This window comes from Herpailurus yagouaroundi, unplaced genomic scaffold (assembly GCF_014898765.1).
Source record: "Herpailurus yagouaroundi ecotype Mexico unplaced genomic scaffold, PumYag 29, whole genome shotgun sequence".
NCBI lineage: Eukaryota > Metazoa > Chordata > Mammalia > Carnivora > Felidae > Herpailurus > Herpailurus yagouaroundi.
In genome coordinates this window covers 62,983,941-63,003,996 of record NW_024412377.1, presented here as the reverse complement: position 1 = coordinate 63,003,996, position 20,056 = coordinate 62,983,941, and the positions used below count along the sequence as shown (strand labels likewise).

General features: G+C 40.9%; 1 protein-coding gene across 1 annotated transcript in view; it reads right to left on the bottom strand.

Moving 5' to 3' along the window:
- The window catches only part of ATP6V0E1 (ATPase H+ transporting V0 subunit e1), a 33,418-nt gene extending 17,304 nt beyond the window's left edge, over positions 1 to 16,114 (bottom strand). The window contains exons 1-2 of the mRNA XM_040445159.1: positions 15,937 to 16,114; positions 9,449 to 9,496 (exon numbers count right to left, since the gene is read on the bottom strand). Of these exons, the coding sequence (XP_040301093.1) occupies positions 9,449 to 9,496; positions 15,937 to 16,040 (152 nt within the window). The 5' untranslated portion in view covers positions 16,041 to 16,114. The remainder of the gene's footprint in view (positions 1 to 9,448; positions 9,497 to 15,936) is intronic.
- Between the last annotated feature and the right edge of the window lie 3,942 nt (positions 16,115 to 20,056).

Here is a 20,056-nt window from a genome sequence, read left to right as displayed (position 1 = left end):
AACAAAGTATAAAACCAACCGTCCACAAGTTTAAAGTGATCAATTAATAATTTCACTGTTTTTTACAACAAAATTTAACCTCTCTCAGAGAAACAAAGTAGAATCCAGAGTCTCTGTCATCTACAAAATCCCGTATTTAGTAAAAAACAGTCATGCAAAAACATAAGAAATCTAATCAGCAGTCAAGAACAAAGGGATCAACAGAAGCTGATTCCAAAATGATACAGATGTTGTAGTTAAAAGACAATGACTTTACAGCAGTTATCATAAATGTGTTTAAGGACTTAAAAGAAAATTTGGCTATAAAGAATGAACAGATTGGGAATGTCAGAAAATAAAAAAAAAAAATCAAACAAACATAGGTACAACTGGAGTGTCAGAAGAAAAAGAATACAGTAGAAAAAATAGAAGAAATACAGGCAGAAATTTTCTCAATTTGATGGAAAACATTAACTTAACTTACAGATTCATATAGCTTAGCAAACTTCAATCAGAATAAATTCAAAGAAAACTACACCTACACACATCATATTCAACCTGCTGAAAACCAAAGATAAAGAGAAAATCTTGATAACATCCAAAGGAAAAAGAACGTATAAAGAGGAATAATTATTCAAATTATAGCTGAGTTCTCAGCAGAAATAATGGAGGTCAGAACACAATAGAAAAGCATCTTTAAAGTCAGCTAAAAGAAAAGAAAAATGCTGTCAATTCAGAATTCTATATCTAGAAAAACTATCCTTCAAAAAATGAACATGAAATAAAGACATTTCCAGGTAAATGAAAGATTAGTAAACATGTATCAGCATACCCGTCCTACAACAAATACTACAGGAAATTCTTCAGACTAAAGGGATATCAGATAGAAACTCAAATCTACAGGGGTGCCTGGGTGGCTCAGTCAGTCAACTGAGTGTCTGACTTTGCCTTGGGTCATGATCTTGCAGTTCATGAGTTTGAGCCCCGCATCAGGTTCTGCACTGACAGAGAAGAGCCTGCTTGGGATTCTCTCTCTCTGCCCCTACCCCACTCATGCTTCCTCTCTCAAAATAAACTTTTTAAAAAAAGAAACTCAAATCTACAAAAATAAGGAACTCTAAAAGGCAAAGGCAGTCAGAATGGATAAAAAATAAGACTGAGCTATATGCCGCCTGCAAAAAGGCACTTTCTGAATATAAAGACAGATATAATGCACAAGAAAGGTGGTACGATTATCAGTATCAGATAAAGTAAAAATCAAGTCAAGGAGTATCACCAAGGATAAAAAGGGATACCTTATAATGATAAAATGTCAATTTACTGAGAAGACATCATCATAAATGTGTATGCTCCTAATAACTGAGCTTCAAAACATGTAAGACAAAAGTAGAAAGAATTAAAAAGAGAAATAGAAAAATCTACCATAGCTGATGACTTTAACACCCTCTTTCAGGACTTAATAATAGTGACAAAAAAACTCAATAAAGCTATAGAAGATTTGAACTACCTGGACCTGATGTTTATAAAACACACCACACTTAACTTCAAAATATACACTTCTGAAGTGCACATGATATGATTATAATGATAAACTCTTATGCTGGGTCATAAAACAAACCCCAATTGCAAAAGATTTGGAATCTTACAAAGCATATCTTCTTCTTTTTTTTAATGTTTATTTATTTTTGAGAGAGAGAGAGAGAGAGAGAGAGAGAGAGAGAGAGGAAATGAATGAGTGGGGGAGGGGCAGAGAGAGAGGCAGACAGAGTCTGAAGCAGGCTCCAGGCTCTGAGCTGTCAGCACAGAGCCAGATGTGGGGCTCAAACCCATGAACAGAGAGATCATGACCTGAGCTGAAGTTAGGCACTCAACCCACTGAGACACCCAGGCACCCCCCAGAGTATATCTTCTGATAAGATATCTAGAAAAGTTCCAAATAGTTGGGATGAGCACTGGGTGTTGTATGGAAACCAATTTGACAATAAATTTCATATTAAAAAAAAAAGAAAGAAAGAAAGTGCCAAACATTTAAAAATTAATGAAAAATACAGTGTCACCAAAATTTGTAGGCTGTGGCTAAAATAATGCTTAGAGGGAATTCTACTGAATTAACTGCACACATTTTAAAAAGAACAAAGGTTTAAAATCATTTAAGTGTCCACTTAGCACTATCAACAACAGCCAAAGTATGGGAAGAGCCCAAATGTCCATCGCCAGATGGATGGATAAAGAAGATGTGGTAGATACATACAATGCAGTATTACTGGGCAACCAAAAAAAAAATGAAACCTTGCCATTTGCAACAACATGGATGGAACTAGGCAGCATTATGCTGAGCGAAATCAGTCAGTCAGAGAAAGACAAATATCATATGACTTCACTCATATGTGGAATTTAAGATACCAAACAGATGAATATAAAGGAAGAGAAGCAAAAATAATATAAAAATAGGGAGGGGGACAAAACATAAGAGACTCTTAAATACAGAGAACTGAGGGTTGCAGGTGGAGGGATGGACTAAATGAGGAAGGGGCATTAAGGAAGACACTTGCTGGGATGAACCACTGGAAATACCCCTGAAATCATTGTTGCACTATATGCTAACTAACTTGATGTAAATTAAAAAATAAAAAAAAAAAAGAAGTTAAAAAAAGAGCAAATTCAACCCAAATTCAGGAGAAGTAAGGAAATAAATAAAAGAAAACCTAAGTACATGGAAAAATACACCATGTTAAAGATTAGAAGACCTGGTACTATTAAAATGTCAGTTCTCTCCAAATTGATCTATAGATTAAACACAACAGCAACTAAAATCAACAGGCTTTTTTTGGTAGAAACTGACTAGACTATTCTAAAATCTATATGGCTATTTTAGAATAGCCAAATAATCTTAAAGAAAAAACATTAAGGACTTCAACGTTTTGATTTTAATGTAAAACTAAATATTCAAGAGAATGTGGTATTGTGATACGGCTAGACAAAGAGATCAACCAACAGATCATCTGGAAGTAGGCTCACACATATATGCTCAAATCATTTTGAACAAAGATGCCAAAGCAGTTTAAAGGAGAAAGGAAAATCTTTCCAACCAATGATGCAGCAACAACGGAGTACCTGTACTATGAAAACAAACCGGCAATAAAAATAAATAAATAAAAAATAAAAAGCCCGGGGCACCTGGGTGGCTCAATCAGTTAAGCGTCCAACTTCGGCTCAGGTCACGATCTCACAGTTTGTGGATTCGAGCCCCATGTCAGGCTCTGTGCTAACAGCTCAGAGCCTGAAGCCTGCTTCAGATTCGGTGTCTCCTTCGATCTCTGCCCCTCCCCCACTCATGCTCTGTCTCTCTGTGTCTGTGAAAAATAAATAAAACATTAAAAAAATTTTTTTTTAATTAAAAAAAAATCTGCATCTAAGGGCGCCTGGATGGCTCAGTCGGTTAAGCATTCCACTTCAGCTCAGGTCATCATCTCGGGATTTGGGAGTTCGTGCCCTAAGTCAGGCTCTGTGCTGACACCTCGGAGCCTGGAACCTGCTTCAGATTCTGTGTCTCCCTCTCTGTCTGCCCCTCCCCTGCTCATATTTTCTCTCTCTTTCTTTCAAAAATAAATAAATACTTGCAATTTTTTAAAAACTCTATGTATCTATAAAGTCAAATACAACCTTCCCAAATCACACACCCTCCTAGGACCTGTTTCATCTGATCTCATCTTTGGAGATGACAGAGACAGACAGTCCACCTGTAAAAAAAGCTCCTGAAGGAGCTTCAAAAGCTAGAGGTGAAGACAGAGACTAACAGCCAGCTAACAGAAGGCCAAATAAAACACGTGCTTCCTCTGGCCAAAAATGGGACAATTTGAACATCAACAAAGATTAATTATACTGGATTGAAATACAACAAATATGTTTAAATGTATCAGATCATAATGATACCAACACAAAACAAAACTTATTGTTCATCCTCAGAAGATGCTAGGGAACACAATTCATTATTTTGCAAATGGGTAAGTAAAGAGAAAACCAGACATATAACCTAGCTTTCCTTTATGAACAGTTTTTAGCTATCTGGATAATGAAACAGTTGAGTAAGTAAATATTTATGGATGTATTCTAGCTAATGAATAAATAGATTACAGAAACAGAATATTGCCAATGATTCCAACAACACAAAGAAAACTGAGACGTTATGTACCCCCTGATGAAAGCATCAACACCATTTACGCAATAGACTTATCAAAAATTGAACCTGAATGTGATCTAGCCCCTAGATATGACCACCAACTTATAGGAAATACAGAAGAAAGAAGAATATGTTAAACAATACTACAGGTATGCAATTAACAAGGACCATTCTCTGGAGAACTATGGGACAAACAACCCAGTTTTTTCCTATTAAAACGTGCAAGAAAAAAGAGAAATGGAGAAGAAACTGACACAGACTTGACAGGCACATCTACCAGTTGCAATGTGTGGTCTTTACAAGCATCTTCATTCAAACAAAATGTAAAATAACTGATGAGACAACTAGGAAAATTTAAATATATGTGATGATATAAAGGAATTAACTTTTTCTGTGTGATAATAATAGTATTGTAGTTATTACATGAAAAAAGAATGATTATCCTTTAGACATATATATTGAAATACAGATATGTCTGGAATTTGCTTCAAAATAATCTGGGGTGGAGAGGGGAAGTGTGTGGGGATGAAACAAGATTGGCTGTGAGTGGATAATTTTTGAAGGTGAGTGACAGGTGGGTAGACAAATGAAGATGCATTGCTCTATGCCCTTAATTTTTGTAAAGAGCATACAGTATGTTGTAAAAGTTCAAGACCATGTATATATACATTATATATATATATTATATATAAGATATATACATAATATATAAAGTATATACAAAGTATATATACATACAGTATATATATATAAAGTATATACATGTATATAAAGTATATACATAAAGTATATACATGTATATAAAGTATAGATGTACATAAAGTTCAAGACTATATATATATATATATATGTACATATATATATATACACACACACATATATAGCACATCCCAGAAACTGACCAGCTTGTGGCTACTTGGTTGGAAACCAAAGTGGAACACTTTGGGAGGTGATCACATCTCGTACTCAAACTGGCTCTAGAGCCAGGACCAAAGCAAGGCTATGCTCAGCTGTGGATGTGCACGTCCTTGGACAGGCTGGGCAAAGCTCCTGTAGGCTGTGTAGGTCCTTGTGCGATGGGCAGTATTAGGCGGCTGGGGGAGTGAGTGAGGGGGACTCGTCTGAAGTCACAGAATAGGGGCTTGTGGGAATAAGCAGATGAAGGAACTACTTTGGTAAGCGACTGGGGTCTCTCTGGCTCTTTGTTTACTGTCTCCCCTCATTAAAGAGGGCAGGGGGATATGTCTGTCTTGTTTCTTCACTGCTATACATCCAGTGCTTGGCACACAGTAGGCTCTAAATAAACATGCTGAGGGGGCGCCTGGGTGGCTCCGTCAGTTAAGCATCCTACTTCAGCTCAGGTCATGATCTCACGGCTTGTGAGTTCGAGCCCCGCATCAGGCAGTGTGTGCCAACAGCTGAGAGCCTGCAGCCTGCTTCGGATTCTGTCTCCCTCTCTCTCTGCCCCTCCCCTCCTCACGCTCTGTTTCTCTCTCTCTCAGAAATAAACAAATATTGAAAATAATAATAAAAATAAAATAAAACTCACATAACCATACTACCACATAAACAGGCCACATACTATTCATCCTAAAAAAAACAAGGACTCCTGCCTTTTGGTCACTATTTCTTTTTGTGTATCACTCTGCGGGTGAGATGTACAATTAGTCAAGTGCTAAAGATATAGCATGTTTTCCAAGAAGCAATTGTATCTTCATAATACAGTACTGAATTTCTAATTTACCCTGAAGATGTTAAGTTTTGTGATTCTAGGGAAGCTACATGCATAATTCAACATTAAAAACTAACCTAAGATCAAGAGAAAGTATGCAACAGTAACTAACAGGATTGTATGCTTAAGGAACAAAAGTGACCTTGTGCCTCAAAGAGGGAACCAGATGTATAACATTCAGACATTCCTTTGGTCAACTGTTAACACAAACTGGTTGTACTGGCAGAGATCCTGATTTCTCAGAGCTCAAACAAGTCACGCCCCATGAATCTAACCTTAAACCATAAACAAACTGGAAAGAGAAAAAAAAGTGCCATAAACCGAAGGCAATGTAGAAGTCCATGAACGTATTTCAAAAATGTGACTTTGCTTAGGAAATCCAGTTTGGGTGTCTCTTATTTCAAGAGGTAGTTTCAAAAACATATACAGTGAAGTTGTCTTTAAATTTCAAATTTATTACAGAATCCTGTCCCTTTGTGGAATAAAGTATTTGGGATTTGAATTCAAGTTATTCACCCATGTTCCAGGCAGCTATTTTGCTAAGTAGGATATATGATCGGGTTTCAAAGAAACAAAAGAAAAAAAACCAATTTCATAAAGTCTACGCTAGACAGCTCATTTCCCCATACAATGGCCTCCTTTCTGGACATTTCTAACATTTAATGTTAGAACACTGTGTGCTATGTTTAATACACTGATGACAGAACTAATCCACTGTCAACAGAGAAGTCACCCATATGTTTGGGACAAAGGAAAAAATCTGGACAGCAAGAGGTAAAGGCTCACAGATACTTCTCATCTGAGTCACTAAGACTCCAAAGATGTATAATTTCCAACCAAGTCCAGTTATTCATTTTACACTTGAAAATGAAAATAAGAGGCATGGAAATGATTGGAAAGGCTTCTTGTTTGTTTTAAAGAAAATATTATGAGAGGCACCTGGGTGGCCCAGTCAGTTAAGCGCTCACCTTGGGCTCAGAGTTCGAGCCTGGCACTGGGCTCTCTATCAGCACAGAGCCCACTTCAGATCCCCTGCCCCTCACCTCTCTCTGCCCCTCCCCCACTCATGCTCGCTCACTCTCTTAAAAATAAGCATTAAAAAAAATAAAACATTATATGAAAATTAAGCAAGTTTCACACACGACGGAGGACCAGAAAGTTATAAAACATTTCTGCCCCATCTTCTTAATCCCCAGTCTTTCTTCTGTGCAGTAATTTTCTCATTTTTAAAACCCTACTACCAAACTTGCGGCTCAAGTAGCAGAGATCTTCAAAGGAAGAAGAAACAAAGGCCTTTTGACCACTCCTTGGCTCCTGGACTGAAAAACAGCTCCCTTGTTTTGATTGCGATAGGAGATTCAGTGGTATAGACTGAAACTCAATCACCCTTACAAAAATGAGAAATTCTGATGACGTATGTACTTCTTCACTCTTTAAAGCTAAAAACAGCTGGTATAAGAATTCTCCATTCTTTCATTCTGGAAACTGAGCTATAGCACCTAAAAAAGCCTTTTACCTTTTTATTTTTTTTTTTTTAAATTTTATTTTAGAGAGAGAAAGCACGAGCAGGGGAGAGAGGCAGAGGGAGAGAGGATCTTAAGCAGGTCCCACACTCAGTACAGAGCCTGATGTGGGGCTCAAGCTCATGATGGTGAGATCATGGCCTGAGCCAAAATCAAGAGTCGAATGTTCAACCAACTGAGATCATGACCTGAACCAAAATCAAGAGTCTAATGTTCAACCAACTGAGCTACCCAGGCACCCCAAAGCCATTTACCTTTTTAACTAGAAGAATACAGACTAAACAAGCCAACTGTTGAAAGCCTCATCGACTAGGCCCTAAGGTTGAGGCAGTCAAACAATACCATCATCATTTAGCAAATGAGCTTTAAACGCTTCAGGTTGCACTCCAACAAGTGACTGAATGGCCACATAGCTAAAATTCATGGTAATGACTTGTTGTCAGGAGCAAATTTTGATCTATGCCAACAACTAGAACTGGGTCATCCCCACAAACCTCTTTGAAAAACCTTAGTGCAAAAGCCCTAGGAAATAAATGCACAGATTCAGAGTCACAAAGAACCATGGCTTTTCATCACATGATCAGAACTGCTGTTTCCTCCCTCTTGTGGGCACTAAACAGTTCCACCAACACTGACACTTCCCGTATAAAGAAGTCTCGGGAAGCTACAGAGATCTCTTTAAGAAAAGATAACCTTTGGTTCTAAACTCTAAAAAGAAGTCAGTAAGAGGATGAATTTTATGGTATGTGAGATAGCTCTCAATGAAAAAAAAAAAAAAGAAACCATACGGCCTTTGAATACATTTGAAATGGTCATTCTTTCCACAAACTGATTAATACTCAGTTTTTTCTGGGGCTTGACTCATTCCGTACTTCAGGGAAGGGGAGAATGTACACAAGCATTGGAAACCTCTTTACAATAGTTCAATTACAGGTCTGCCATTGCCGACACTCATGAGGATTAAGAATCCTCGTTAGCGGGGCGCCTGGGTGGCTCAGTCGGTTAAGCGTCCAATGTTGGCTCAGGTCACGATCTCATGGTTTGGGAGTTCGAGCCCCACATCGGGCTCTGTGCTGACAGCTCGGAGCCTGCAGCCTGCTTCGGATTCTGTGTCTCCTCTCTCTGCCCCTCCCCAACTTGTGCTCTGTCTCTCTATGTCTCTCAAAAAATAAACATAAAAAAAAAAAAAAAAAAAAAAGAATCCTCGTTGGTATTCCAAAAATATATGTTGAGGAATTAACTTACATATCTTAAAATAGCTTTCAAACAACAATTTATACAAACTATGTTACCTCTTCAACTAGGTGTTATTACCATACTTTGATACAGTATGTTAAAAAAATTGTCTTGATTGTAATTCTAGCTCAACTCCTGTTCATCAAATAAACAAGTCATAGTAAAGAATGGCTACTGGCTTCAGAGTGAGATATTTAAACAAAATGAGTACGCCTAAACTCCTCACAACAGTAAAGTATAAAGTAGTACAGAGGCAATTTCTGGCTAATTATAAGATTTCAATTTGTGCCAAATAAGTTACACTTGTATTGCCAGAAGAACAAAGCATCTGTACAGTTTTTATGTAAATGTACTGAGCAGCAGCAAAGTGTGTTCTTTTCCATCCTAGGATACTATTTCTAGATGTTACATAAGGGAACGGCTCCAATGACACAAAACTGTAAAAGTTTCACAACAATCATGTTCCACAAATTTCTTTTTCTCTTTTTTTTTTTTGTGTTTATTTATTTTTGAAGGAGAGAGAGAGAGACAGAGTGTGAGCAGGGGAGGGGCAGAGAAGGAGGAAGATACAGAATCCGCAGCAGGCTCCAGACTCTGAGCCTGCTGTCAGGACAGAGACAACGAGGGGCTGGAACCCGCGAACTGTGAGATCATGACCTGAGCCTAAGTCGGACGCTTAACTGACTGAGACACCCAGGTGCCCCCACGAATTTATTTTCCAATCATACATGTTATAAATACCAAGAATAACTTCCTGTTATCTTCGAAAAAAGCTACTCACAAGAGAAATGTACTTACAAGAGATAGCAGCAAACTGAACAGGTTACCAGCATGGTGATGATAACTCTAAAAACAAAACAAAACAAAACATCATTAGATAACCAGCAAACTAAGCAGACACTGCAGGATGGTTTAAGCCTCCATCCCAAGTTATCAAACTGGCAAGGACTGTGCACCAAGAAAAGTGATCTAAATCTGTTCAAACATCAATAGACTGTACTCAGTAGAGGTTTAAGTAATTAACATTTTTACTTAAAGGGATATGTATCGAGGCCAGAGTTTAGATGGCTAATCCCAAACCCATCTAAACTGAACACAAAAGGCTGCAGTGACAATTAGTTTTGACATCCAAGAAACTTCATTTTTGGTAGTTTTCAATGAAATGACCCTATACTTGTATTTTACCTTACAGGTTTTTTTAAAAACATATTCATTTACTATTTATTGTGACAGAGAGAGAGAACTCGGTGAGTAGGGAAGAGAGAGTCGGAGACAGACAGAGACAGAGAATCCCAAGCAGGCTCTGTGCTGTCAGCGCAGAGCCCAATGTGGGCCTTGATCTCACCAACCATGAGATCATGCCCTGGGCAGAAATCAAGAGTCAGACATTTAACCATTTGAGCCATCCAGCCACCCCAACACTATACTTTTAAAAATATGACTTTCTAGGGGCGCCTGGGTGGCTCAGTCAGTTAAACATCCAGCTTCAGCTCAGGTCATGATCTCCCACTTCGTGAGTTTGAGCCCCACATCAAGGTGTGTGCTGACAGCTTGGAGTCTGGAGCCTGATTCAGATTCTGGGTCTCCCTCTCTCTCTGCCCCTCCCCCACTCACACTCTTGTCTTTCTCTCCCTCCCTCAAAATAAACAAACATTAAAAAGGGGGCGCCTGGGTGGCTCAGTCGGTTAAGCCTCCGACTTCGGCTCAGGTCATGATCTCGCGGTCCGTGGGTTCAAGCCCCGCGTTGGGCTCTGTGCTGACTGCTCAGAGCCTGGAGCCTGTTTCGGATTCTTTGTCTCCCTCTCTCTCTGACCCTTCCCTGCTCACACTCTGTCTCTCTCTGTCTCAAAAATAAATAAACGTTAAAAAACAAACAAACAAACAAAGATTAAAAAAATTATATGACTTTCTAGGGGGCACCTGGCTGGCTCAGTGGAAAGAACATGGGACTCTTAATCTCAGGGTTGTGAGTTCAAGCCCCACATTGAGGGCAGAGATTACTAAAAATAAGTAAACTTTAAAAAAATATCAGAACTGCATGGGTTCACAATGAAAAAGAGGATTCTTCAAAAAAAATTTTTTTAAATAAATAAGTAAATAAGTAAACAAACTTTCTAATGTTGACCTCTCCCCATCTCCAGTCCCGTCTGAAAATAGTTAAATCTGGATCTCTGATCAGCTGAATCTCAACATTTAAACAACTGAACTCATGATATCCTCTTCCCAATTCCCTACTCCCCAGAAGAAGCTCTGTCATCTCCACCCATCCCACCCACTCCACAAATCTGTCATCTTTCTGCTCACACCTCCCCTTCACCCTCCATCACCAAATGCTAGAAGATTCAAAACTTTCTTCCTTCCCTTCCATCCTATCACAATCACCTCAGAGTCATCTTTCTAAAATACTTTTTTTTTTTAAATTCTTTTGACGTTTATTCATTTTTGAGAGACAGAGAGAGACAGAGCATGAGCGGGGGAGGGGCAGAGAGAGAGGGAGATGCAGAATCTGAAACAGGCTCCAGGCTCTGAGCTGTCAGCTCAGAGCCCGACGTAGGGCTCGAACTCATGGACTGTGAGATCCTGACCCGAGCCGAAGTCAGATGCTCAAATGACTGAGCTACCCAGGTGCCCCTAAAATATTCTTTTCATCACGTCACTCTACAGCTGACCATCTTTCAATATTCTCCATCATCCATAGGAGTAATTTCCAAAAAGGGGGTCTCCACACCCTACAGAATAAGCAAGACTATCTTCTAGGATGCAAGAAGCAAATATCAGAACTCCCATTTATCTTATTTTTAACTCATCCTTTAGAAGTTGTGTGTGTGCATGTGCACTTTCTGTGGTTAATATTGGCACATCCATTCATTCATTCAGCAGATTTCAATGAGAATCCAGTATGTACCAGGCTCTGGGGAAAGAGGAGTAAACAAAATGGATGACAACCCCCATTCTGGTAAAGTTTACATAATAGTGGGGGAGAAAGACAACAAGGTAAACAATAAACAAGAACTGTTTTTTTTCATGTTTATTTTTGAGAGAGACAGCATGAGCAGGGGAGGGGAGGAGAGAGAGAGAGGGAGACAGAATCTGAAGCAGGCTCCAGGCTCCAAGTTGTCAGCACAGAGCGGGGCTCGAACCCACGAACTGCGAGATCATGACCTGAGCCGAAGTCAGACACATCAAGAACTATTTATTTATGTACCATTAGTATGCCAGATGGTCAGTAAGTGCTAATGGAGAAAACTAAAGCAAAAAAGGAGAATAAGGGTATACAGGGGTTGGAGGCTGTGGCTGCAATTTTTAAATTTTTTTAAATGTTTATTTATTTCTGAAGAAGGGAGAGAGGGAGCGTGAGTCGGGGAGGGGCAGAGAGCAAGGGAGACACAGAATCCAAAGCAGGTTCCAAGCTCTGAGCTGTCAGCACAGAGGGGCTCGGACTCATGAGCCATGAGATCATGACCTGAGCCGAAATAGGATGCTTGATGACTGAGCCACCCAGGCACCCACTATGGCTGCAATTTGAAAGAGGGTAGGACCCGGCAAGTCAGTCCTGAAGGAGGTGAGGGAATGTTCCAGACAGGGGCAATAGCGAATGCAGAGGCTCTAGGGTACCAGGAGTTAAAACAGGACAGAGGCCCGAGGGGCTGAGCAGAGCCACGGGAGCCTAGTAGGAAGTGAAGTCAGGGGAGGGGAGAATATAGACAAGAATTGGAAACACCTTCAAAATAGATCAACTGTAGTTCTGCAATTTCTGACACTCAGGAGGATAAAGAGCAGTGTTTTGGTAGCTTCTAAAGGAAAAGGAAAGCTATTTGGAGGGATACGAGAACAGGACTGACAAAATCTGATTCCGATTCTAAGAGAATCTCTCCAGAGTGGAAACAACCTGGAGGGAAAGAGGCAGAGGGAAAAAGCTGAGAAACCAGTCGGGGAGGGAACTGCAATAATCCCATGGACCAGGCTGGTAGCACAGGTAGGGAGGACTGGTCAGACTCCGGATATATTTTGAAGGCACATTTTTCAAAGTAACTGATACATTATGCTTCTAATACATAAATAAGTATGCACGAGAATTTGTGCTACAAAACTTTGTCAACTGCGGAATAAAAATGCTTGAAGGGGTGCCTGGGTGGCGGGGGGGGGGGGGGGGGCTCAGTCAGTTAAACATCCGACTCTTGGTTTCAGCTCAGGTCATGATCTCGCCGTTCGTGAGATCAAGCCCCCACATCAGTCTCCTTGCTGACAGCGAGGAACCAGCCTGGGATTCTCTCTCCCTCTCTGTGTGTCCCTCCCCTGCTCGCACTCAAGTACGCTCTCTCTCAAAATAAACACAAAAAGTTAAAAATGTGTGAAGATCTACACCATCAAGTCTGGCTCCTCACCTGTCATCAGTTCCCTCCACTCATCCTCACCACTCTCCACTTTCAAACAGCAACCTTTCATTCCCAAACGCAGGGGGCCTCACTGTCCCCCCAAACACGTCAGGTTTACTATTCTCCATGCCAAGCTTTTGCTCATTTTCTTCCATCCCTCTGCTTCAACCTGGAATCCCTGTATCTTCTGTCTTCCCCAAAGACCATTTCAGAGAGCTGAAAACAGCTGAGTCTCTTCTGTGTTACCTGCTTAATAGTTTCATAGCAAAAGCCCCCCCCCCCTCCCCCGCCTTCAGGGGTGCCTGGCTGGCTCAGTCAGAACAACGTGGAACTCTTGATCTTGAGGTCATGAGTTCGAGCCCCATGCTGGGGGTAGAGATTACATACATACATGCATACATAAAATATCGTCTCCAAATATGCCACTTAGTTGTCGCATGCTGAAGTGTTTAGGGGTAAAGCATCATGATGACTGCAATTTACTTTCAAACAGTTCAGCAAAATTATGTATGTGTGTATATACACACACATACACATATTCACAGATATAAAGCAAATTTGAATGTTACCAATTATATCTAAGTGGTGGTATCCAGCAGTCTCTCTATTCTTTTATGTTTGAAAATGTTCTGTATGTTTGAAAAAATTGGAGCTGACTGAAGTCCCTATGATCTAGCTCCAACCCCCCCCCCCCAAAACCTACTGCTAAAGGAGCCACTGTGAAAAACCGAAGCTTTTAGAGCATCTGTGGATTCCTGAAGAGAGTGAAATCATAAAAAACATTAATGGTCAGGAAAGCTGATTCCAAACACAAACTTGGTTTCACCTGGCCCTTTTTCAGTGTAGAAAAGAATGAGAACAAGGGGTTTGATTGAGGTTTTACAGAGATTTTTCTGCATTCTGATGTGCTTGGGACTTACAGGGGGAAAGGATTTAACATCAAAGTCTCTCTTCTTCCCTTGTCACACAGCCACCTTTACTTATCTCCTTAACAAAGATATTTTTAAATCCTTGAAATCTGAAATGCTCTCCTGATTAAAAATTCACCTAGTCCTTGAAGCAATCAAACTTCACAGTACTAAAAACAAAACAAAACAAAACAAACAAACAAAAAAAACCATTTGCAGCCTTTCAGGAGACAAAGGGGAACTACTACTAATTTAGTACTAATATTTTCATCTTAGAATAAGGAAATGGGAACATTGAAAAGTTAACTAAATTGTCCAAGGTCACAGGGATCATCCAGCTAGGAGCAGTGTTTCTCAAAGTGTAATACAGTAACTCCTAAGAGACACTTTGTGTTCTAAGAACTGCTCAATCCTGCCAAGAGCAGGAAACACAAGGATTGGGGTAGAGGCTGTGAATCAGGCCCAGATAACATATCACTAGCAGGTCAAACCTGAATCATGACACTAGGGCTGGAAACTGAGTAGTCCAATGTACTACAAGAAGCATTTCATTACCCTGGATAAGAGCAGCGGCATGAAGTCCCAAGGCTGGGCAAGGGGAATCCCAAATGGGGGTCTTTGAGAAAGGAGTGGTCATTGTTACCAGCACATGAGTAAACGCTTTTTTGAGTATTTAGGCTGGAGAGGCAGACAGTAGGGTAATGAAATAATTGAAAGAAACACAACAAAGAAGTACTTTCTTGTTCCTTAACTCTAGTAGAAGAAAAAAAGTCTAAGAAATTAAATTTGGTAATACAAATTGTTTTAATAACCCAAGAACTGACACGCTGCATCATTTATTATAGGCTAGAGAGATGACCCTCTATAAATGATGTTATGGGGGGGGAAGGGGGAAGGGGAAACCCAATACCACCAAATGACAGAAATTCATCTACCATTTTAACTCTTTAAACAAACTGACTGACTTTCAAGGTAGATATAAGTACCAAATCTAAGTACCCAGACAGCAAATGGGGTTTGGGTCACAAAATATTAAGGAAGTAATGGCATTTTCTTTCCTTTAATAAAGTCAATAGACTTATCCATTCAATGGATAGTTACTGAATGCCTCCTATGCATGCAAAGCACTGTAAAGCCACCGATTTGTTTCAAAGAATAAAGCAAGAGATGGTTGTTTCTGACAAGCTCTGTCTTCAGCCTAAGTTTCATTCCACGTGATTTTGTGCTGAGAAAAAATGACTAAGAGGCAAAAGAGGAACCAGAAAGAGGGTGTTCCAAAACTCCTACGAAGATAAGGCTCTATCTCATGCTTACAAAATAGATTACAAAGCTCTAAATAACAAAGAAGTCTAGGAGAAAAGTCTTAGTCCATCATTCTAAGAACTTGGTACATTCAAAATACAAGCGCAGGAGCGTTCTCCAAAAGGTATGACGCAGGGGTTTCTAAACAATACCTCCTGCTCTTCGGTAATTAATCTCGCTTTAGATCAGGCCCCAACTACCTGGCGCCCACTAGATGCAAGGCCTGGGCTCAACGTTGCTGCACAAGCTTGTCCTGTGCAACTGCGACAACATGTGAGGCACAAAGGGCATTTCTGTCTTATTTGATCCTTTCCTTTAAAGTTTAGGCAAACGAGGCCTCATTTGAGTGGAGGGCAGGGCTAAAGGGGCGAAGAGTCGTCTAGAGACAAACCCCAACTTCTCCTTGAGTCGATATAAACCTATTTCCGATGCGCCCTCCCCGGACAGGCCCGTGATGGGAACAAATTTCCCTAAAACCCCTTGCCAAGGAGGGTCCGTCGGAAGTCACCCTCCTCACCCTCGGCCCGGCGAACACGGAAGCCGCTGCGATAAGACGTCGGGGGGCTGCAGGAGATAGGGGCCTGACTCTGGAGTCCAGGGCCGCCCCAAGGTCTCTGACCGGTGCAGGTCGCCCCCTCCCCCGCCCTGCCTGGCCGGTCCTCGCCGCGCGTCCCTCCCAAGGCGGGCCTGGCGCACTTACCCCCGGTTGGGACCTTTAGGGATGAACCAGGGTACCAAGAAGCCGACGAAGCCCCAGAACACGCTCATCACGATGAGAGGCACCGTGAGGCCGTTATACGCCATGGTTGTCGCGGAACCTGCCAGCCCCTGCCCAGCCGCCTCACTTTGGTCCCACCCGGAAGTGTCAACACCCGGCCGCGTGACCAGCGCGCACACAGAACCGCCTCCCGCGCCCCCACGTGACCCGCGCGCCGGACTCCGCCCCTCCCTAAATCCAGTGCATTTTTTTATCGTGGACCACCGTTTCCCTGCACTAGCCACGTTTTCTTACCTCGAATTACGTCCTGATTTCTTTCTTCACTTAGCAGAATAGATTCTTGGATTAAATAGGAAGTTGGACCAATAATCTTTAACATCTGTACCAACTCTTCAAACACGATTCCAAGCTTTTGATCTGACCAGTAATATGGGAAACTAGGTCATCGTTGTGTATATACTGCTCCCGGAAAACATGCTAGTTAGAAACTCTGTTGTCCTTAAGTTCCAGTCCAAGCACTGCCTTCTCCGAGATCGGTTTCATTCTATTAGTGTTTCTTTTGTGGCCGTGTATCTTAACCAACACTCTAGTAGAGGGCAAACTCCTTCTTGAGGACAGGCACTGTTTTACCGATGGTTGCTCCTCAGGAGTACTTATATGTAGAATGTGCTCAACAAACACTTTGTATAACTGAACTGAGTAGTTAAGGGTGACGTCAGCCATAACTAAATTAGAGAAAAAAGTTTACTCCTTTCTTCCGATTTTTTAAATTTATTTTTAATCGTGGTAAAATATACATAAAATTCACCCTCCTAACCATGGAGGGTAAAGCCCAGTAGCATTAAGTATATTCACATTGCTGTGTACCCAACCTCCAGAACTTTTTCATACCCATTTAACAACTCGCCATTCTCCCTTCCCCCAGTCATTGGCAACGACCATTCTACCTTGTTTCTGTAAATTTGACTACTCTAGATACCTGATATAAGTGGAGTCATACAGTATTTTTCTTTTTGTGACGGTCTTGATTCACTTAGCACAGTGTCCTCAAGCTTAAGCCATGCTGTAGCATGTGTTGGAATTTCCTTCCTTTTTAAGGGTAACATTCTACTGTGTGTATTTGCCACATTTTGTTTCTCCATTCATTTGAAGATGGACATGTGAGTTGCTTCCACTTTTTAGCTATTGTGGATTTTTTTCCTGTTTCTTAAATAAAGGCAAATATTTTCTTTTAAGTTGATCCCACTAAGTCTAATCTTTTATTATTATTATTATTTTTTTTTTAATGTTTATTTCTTTTTGAGAGAGACACAGACAGAACTTGAGTGGGTCAGGGGCAGAGAGAGAGGGAGACACAGAATCCAGAGCAGGCTCCAGGTTCCGCGAGCTGTCAGCACAGAGCCTGACGCCGGGCTCCAACTCAGGAGCCGTGAGATCATGACCTGAGCCGAAGTTGGACGCTCAACTGACTGAGCCACCCAGGCGCCCCAACATTAAGTCTAGGCTTTGCCTCACCCTCTTGGCAACTTCTTTAAAAAGCAGGTGTTGGGAAGCACAGGGATGTGGCTCTTCAGACACCAGTTTTGTCTAAATCTGTTTCATGCTCTGTGAAATGAGAAAATTCCTTAATCTTGGTATTACAGTTGTGGGCTAGCATTGGCCAATAGCTCCCTCTATCAGTCAATCTGTCAAACACATTTTATCACCCACTTTAGATAAAAAGTGGTATCGAAGGCCAGGAACTAAGATTCAGTGACCCACCAAATGAAGAAATACTCTCTGCCTTCAAGGCACTTAAAAGTCTACTTCTGGAAATAAGTCAGTATGGTTGAAGGACCCCTGGAAGTCCCTGAGACTCTCCCAGGAGATGTGCAAGGGCCTCTCTATTCTCCAATCTGTGTGAAGCTCAATTTTCTTCCTGTGCTTTACCCAAAACATGTTGCAACACATTGAATGCAGAAGCATTGTTAAGAATCCATTTGTCTTGCATTAAGCCAGACATTAAGGAATTTTGTAAAAATGCAACACAATGTCACTCTTCCCACATTTTCAGATTTTGCTTTGGAAAAGATTTTCCATAAAAATGTTATTTAACATTTTATAAGTTTATTATTGTTATTTTAAAATGAATCTAAAATATGTTAAATTTCTGTTCTGATTTATAATGTAGTAAATAATATGACATAACTCATATATAAGTAAGATTTGGGGTCCACAATAATTTTTTTTTTGAGATGGGGGTGGATGGGAGAGAGAGAGGGAGACAGAGGATCCGAAGCAGGCTCTGCACTGACAGCAGAGTCCAATGCCGGGCGTGAACTCACAAATCTTGAGATTGTGATCTGAGCTAAAGTCAGATGCTTAACTGACTGAGCCACCCAGATGCCCCCCACAATAATTTTTAGATGTGTAACAGGTATTTAAATGCATAAACAGGCTAAGTGTCCAACTCTTGATTTCAGCTCAGGTCGTGATCTCATGGTTCACGAGATCAAGCCCCACATTAGACATCAAGGAGCCTGCTTGGGATTCTCTCTCCCTCTCTTTTTTCTGCCCCTCACCCCCCTCGTGCTCCCTCCCCATCCCTCAAAATAAATAATTTTTTTTTAATGTGTAAGCAGGTATATTGAGACCAAAAAGTCTGAGATCATCTGCTAAAGGAAAAACCTCCAAGACAATCCCAAAAGGATAAAGTAAACAAGAGCTGACTAAAACGCTCTAGTGCAACCTCGAGGATCCCTTTTCCTAAGCTCGACCCTGTAGATAAAAACAGGCACGCAGAGTCACAAAGCCATGCAGTCATAAAGTTCCTTTCCTGATCTGGAAGCTTGGAGGTTACTGGAGGAGCCGAAGCCCCAACATGCTTCACAGTTCATTTGCTCAGCACATATGCGTGGGCAGCCACCACTGATGACAGGTTTCTTGAGTGGCAGCCATATGCCACTGAACTAGGTGCTTTGAATTACCTGTGTCATTCAATAGTCATAGCACCTTATGGACCTTATTAAACCCATTTTACATATTAGCAAAGAGAGGCTTAGATCTGTAACGTGCCCAAAGTCTGTTTTAAGTAACAGAACTGGGATCTGAATAGAAGTCTTTATAGCTTCTGTTCATCCCACTAAGCCATACTGCTTCTCCAATTTCAGACAGTAAGTCAACCCAAAAACCCTGAATTCTACACAGCTTAACAAGACAGAGACATCTAATTCCTGAGATGAGAACTGTGAAAACCCTATTTTAGAATTAGTGGCTCTCCAGCTAGGGGTAGGCGAGGATGTGGTTGACTTAGTTATTTCTTTTTAGAGTTTTATTTTAAATGTTTTTTATTTATTTTTGAGAGAGAGAACATGAGGGGAAGGGCCAGAGAAGGAGAGGGGGACAGAGGATCCAAAGCAGGCTTTGCACAGACAGCAGCAAGCCGGATGTGGGGCTTGAACTCAAGAATCATGAGATCATGACCTGAGCCGAAGTCGGACACTCAACTGACTGAGCCATCCAGGTGCCCCCCAAAATTTTAAGGAATCTCTACACCCATCGTGGGAATCAAACTCAAACCCTGAGATCAAGTCAACAGCTCCACTGACCAAGCCAACCAGGTGCACTTAGTTATTTCTGAAGACCAAAGAATATATGTTTATGAATGATCATTTATTTTTGAGAGAGAGAAAAAGAAAGCATGTGAGCAGGGAAGGGGCAGAGAGAGAGGGAGACAGAGGATCTGAAGCGGGTTCCGAGCTGATAGCAGAGAGCCAGATGCAGAGCTGTAAGTCACAAACCATGAAATCATGACCTGAGCCAAAGTTGGATGCTTAACGGAGCCACCCAGGTGCCTCAGCCAAATATTTTACTTAATATTTGTGCATGTTTATATTGTAATTATGTGTTCAAACAGTAAATCAACCTTATAGTATAGAGCTATTTACATTTGGATGATCTTTCTCAAGAAGACTTCTTCATAGATCAGACTTCTTTTTTTTTAATGTTTATTTTTGAGAGAGAGAGAGAGAGAGAGAGAGAGAGAGAGAGAGAGAGAGGCAGAGCTTGAGCAGGGGAAGGGCAGAAAGAGAGGAGACACAGAATCCAAAGCAGGTTCCAGGCT